This window comes from Nicotiana tomentosiformis, chromosome 11 (genome assembly GCF_000390325.3).
Source record: "Nicotiana tomentosiformis chromosome 11, ASM39032v3, whole genome shotgun sequence".
Lineage (NCBI taxonomy): Eukaryota > Viridiplantae > Streptophyta > Magnoliopsida > Solanales > Solanaceae > Nicotiana > Nicotiana tomentosiformis.
In genome coordinates, this window is record NC_090822.1 from 112,508,248 (window position 1) to 112,512,992 (window position 4,745).

General features: G+C 41.8%; 1 protein-coding gene across 1 annotated transcript; it reads left to right on the top strand.

The window, feature by feature from the left end:
* The first annotated feature begins 1,590 nt into the window (after window positions 1–1,590).
* On the top strand, window positions 1,591–4,223 carry LOC138902034 (uncharacterized). Its single transcript, XM_070189844.1, has 4 exons — window positions 1,591–1,631; window positions 1,763–2,327; window positions 3,066–3,414; window positions 3,736–4,223. The coding sequence occupies exons 1-4, from the start codon at window positions 1,591–1,593 to the stop codon at window positions 4,221–4,223; spliced, it is 1,443 nt and encodes a 480-aa protein (XP_070045945.1).
* Window positions 4,224–4,745: the final 522 nt, after the last annotated feature.

The window sequence follows — 4,745 nt, forward strand, 5'->3', positions numbered from 1 at the left end:
ATTGATGCCTCCTGTTGCCATGCTGACGAAGGGGAAGAAAAGAGTGATGACCTACCATTGGCACCATCTTCGGAAAAGCTCATCGAGTCCACTCCCCAAGAAGTTAATGCTTGTGAGGAAAAAGTCACGTTCACAAATGACGATCTTCTTCTAGTGACACTCTTCATAACCGCCCATTGTACCTGGTTGGCTATATGTGTGATGAAAGGGTAAATCGAATTTTGGTTGATGAAGGATCCTCAGTGAATATTTTGCCAATTCGCACTGTGAAAGAACTTGATATTCCCATGAACGAACTCTCAGAAAGTCATGTGATGATCCAAGGATTCAACCAAGGGGAGCAAAGAGACATAGTCGCGATCAGGCTGGAAATCATCATTGAAGATATGCAATCAAGTGTATGGCTACATGTGATCGATGCAAAGACTTCATACAACGTCTTGCTTAGAAGGCCTTAGATATATGAGAATAAAGTGGTTCCATCTACCTACCATCAATGTTTGAAATAATACGAAGGTGAAGTCGAGAAGAAGATAATTGCCGATGATGATCCATTCACCGAGGTTGAGTCATACTTCGCCGATACAAAGTTCTACTTGAAGAACCGCATTGTGAAGGAGATAAAAGCTGATAGTGTCATGAATGACAAGGATGATGAGTCCACGGCTAAGAGAGCTGAGGTGATTGCTGACAAAACCAAATTTGTTTCTGAGAAAGTACACCCCAACCCAAATAAGTCTCATAAAGGGAACATTGTGTCTCACGGCAAGAAAGTAACTCTTCCGCTCCAATATATCCCTAAAAAGAAAAAAGATGAAGGTGAATCATCTAATCTCCAAACTAACATGCTAAAGGGGTTAACTCTTCCAGTCAAATGAATTGAGGCAGTAAAGTCGTCTTCAATGCCACTTGCAAGGTTTGCGGCCCAAAATCGTTTGCAGAATGTGGCACTCCCTACAAAGCGAACAGATGAAGGTTTTGATCCTAACGCTTACAGGCTATTTGCATAAGTTGGATATAATCCTAATGATCCGTCAAAGTTAGGGAAGCTACCATCAGAAGCTACGACAAGACAACCATGTGAAAGTTTGGGATACAAGCAACCGTCACCAGTGCGCATCTCCATAAGAAGGGCAAGCAGCAATTATATCACTGCAGAAGATGAATTTGCCGCTTCTAACAAGCCTTCTGTCTTTGATCGACTTGGAAAATCAACTGTGAGAACTTCCATGTTTGAGAGATTGGGTCCATTAAAGAAGGGGAACAAGTTCCAGAGAAATTTTCAAAGCATAAGAACACCCGCTTCACCCAAAATCCAGAAGATCTCTAAGGATTTCCAAAGTTTGGTTCCTTCTAGAATGAGGCGACAAATAAAACTTGTGATTTCATGTAAAGAAGTACTGAAGGTAAAGCCATATACTGTCGTCTACACTAAGGAATATGATGAAGATGAAGAAAGTGTGGGTTCTTGGTATCATATTACTGTACAAGGCAAGAATGGTGTTCTATCTTCAATGGAGGCTAATGCCGAATTGGAGGATGTTTCACCATGTTATCACATATCCTTCAACGATGGAGACCCTTAAGAAGATGAAGATGCAAAAGATGCTCTGCCAGAACTTGAAGAAGGGGTGAAGGCAACGATTGATGCCTTAAAAGAAGTTAACCTTGGCACTGATGAAGAACCAAGACCCACCTACCTAAGTGCTTTACTAGAAGTTGATGAAGAAAGCACTTATATTGAGTTACTCAAGGAGTTTAGGGATGTCTTTGCTTGGAGTTACAAAGAAATTCTTGGCTTGGACCCTAAAGTAGCAGTCCATCACCTTGCAGTCAAGAATGGCGCTCGTCCTGTTAAGCAAGCTCAAAGGCGCTTTAGGCCAAACTTGGTTCCCGTAATCAAAACCGAAGTTAACAAACTCATTGAAGCTAAATTTATTCGGGAAGTTAAATACTCAACATGGGTTTCAAGTACTGTCCCTGTAAGGAAGAAGAATGGCCAGATTCGAGTATGCGTTGACTTCAGGGATCTCAACAATGCATGTCCGAAAGATGAATTATCGCTCCCTATTCCAGAGCTGATGATCGATGCTACTACTGGTTACAAGGTGATGCCGTTTATGGATGGTTCGTCAGGCTATAACCAAATTTGTATGGCACCAAAAGGTAAAGAGCTTACTGCATTCCGTACCCCCAAGGGTATTTATTGCTACAGGGTAATGCCTTTTGGCTTGAAGAACGCTGGTGCTATTTATCAAAGGTCTATGCAAAATATTTTTGACTACCTTCTACACAAAAATGTCGAATGCTATGTGGACGACTTGGTGGTAAAATCAAGAAAGAGAGGCGACCACTTGAAAGACTTGATAATGGTGTTTGAGTTGCTCCGGAGGTACCAACTTAGGATGAATCCATTGAAATGCACCTTTGGAGTTACTTCCGGAAAGTTCCTTGGTTTCATTGTCCGACATCGAGGGATTGAAATTGATCAAGCCAAAGTAGATGCAATCTTGAAAATGCCTGAGCCTCAGGATATTCACGAATTGAAAAGTCTGCAAAGAAAGTTAGCGTACCTTAGGAGATTCATCTCAAACCTAGCTGGGAGGTGCCAACCATTCAGTCGCCTTATGAAGAAAGGTATCCCTTTCAAATGGAACCAAGCGTGTAGCAATGCCTTTGAGAGTATTAAATCCTACTTGATGAAGCCTCCGATTTTAGCAGCCCCTATACTTGGAAAGCCGTTGATACTATATATTTCAGCACAAGAAAGGTATGTCGGAGCATTGTTGGCCCAAGAAAATAGTGAGGGGAAAGAAAACACTCTTTACTACTTGAGCAGGATGATAACACCAAACGAGCTAAATTATTCGCCAATTGAAAAGTTGTGTTTGGCACTAGTCTTCTCAATTCAAAAGTTGAAGCACTACTTTCAAGCTCATGTTGTTCGTCTTATCTCTAAAGCAAATGCCATCAAGTTCGTGATGTCAAAACCTGTTCTTAGTGATCGACTAGCGAGATGGTATCTCCAATTTCAATAATTCGAGATTTTGTACATCCCTCAAAAGGCTATAAAAGGACAAGCGTTAGCGGACTTTTTGGCAGATCACCCTATACCTGATGATTGGGAGCTAACTGATGAACTACTTGATAAGGACGCAATGGTTATTGAAGTTCAGCCTCCATGGAAGATATACTTTGATGGTGTTGCACATCGTGAAGGAGCTGGTGTTGGTGTAGTATTTGTCACTTCTCAAGGTGAAGTTCTGCCCTACTCTTTTACGTTGACGCAACTTTGCTGTAACAACGTTACTAAGTATCAAGCACTAATACTTGGGCTCGAAATGGCTATCGAAATGAAGCGAATGCAATTGCAAGTCTTTGGTGACTCTCAGTTAGTGGTCAATCAGCTTCTAGGTAGTTACGAGGTCAAGAAGCCTGAACTACGCACATATCATGATAACGCTAAAAATTTAATGGGGTGGCTTGGTGATGTGACTATTCAGCATGTGCCAAGGAAAGAAAATAAGAAGGTTGATGCTTTAGCTGCCCTAGCTTCATCGTTAACCCTGCCTGATCAAGCGCAAGTTACTGTCTGCCAAAAATGGGTAGTACCGCCGCCAAATGAGGCTGAAGGTGAAGAAAATGAACTCAAGCATCTTGTCGCTGTTTCTGAAGTTGAGAAAGAAGAATGGCGACAACCTATTATCGACTACTTATGCTATGGGATACTTTCAGAAAATCCGAGGAGAAGGACTGAAATCCGTCATCGTGCACCTCGCTTCCTTTACTACAAAGATACTCTATACAGAAGGTCATTCGAGGGAGTACTCTTGCGATGCTTAGGGGAAGAAGAAGCACTCCAAGCTTTTCAAGAGGCACATTTTGGGGTATGTGGGTCACACCAGTCTGGACCAAATCTCCACTTCCATATAAAAAGGATGGGATATTATTGGCCAACAATGGTAAAAGATTGCTTAGACTACACTCGAAGATGCAAGGCTTGTCAATTCCATGCGAATTTTATTCATCAACCTCCTGAAGTGTTGCACCCGACTTTGGCATCTTGGCCATTTGACGTTTGGGGATTGGATGTTGTTGGACCACTGCCAAAGTCCTCTGGTGGGCACCTATACATCTTGGCTGCAACTGACTATTTCTCAAAATGGGTTGAAGTCGTTGCTCTTAAGGAGATAAAGAAGGAAAATGTTATAAGTTTCATCTGAGTAAACATAATCTATCACTTTGGCATTCCTCGTTACATAATAACGGATAATGGAAAGCCATTTGATAATATGTTGATGAACAAGATTTGTGATCTCTTTGGCTTCAAGCAACGTAACTCTTCAATGTACAATGTTGTCGCCAATGGTCTAGTTGAGGCATTCAACAAAACTCTATGCAACTTGTTAAAGAAAGTCATCTCCAAATCCAAACGAGATTGGAATGACCGTATGGAAGAAGCTCTATGGGCATATATGACGACTCACCGCACGCCAACACAAGCGACTCCTTATTCGCTTGTTTATGGAGTCGAAGCTATCTTGCCACTCGAGCGTCAAATACCTTCATTACGACTGGCTATTTAAGAAGGGATCACTGATGAAAAAAATGCTCGACTTCAATTAGCAGAGTTGGAGGCTCTTGATGAGAAGAGGTTGGAATCTCAACAGAGTCTTGAATGTTATCAAGCTCGATTGTCTCGCGCCTTCAATAAAAGAGTTTGCCCGAGATCCTTTCAAGTAGGA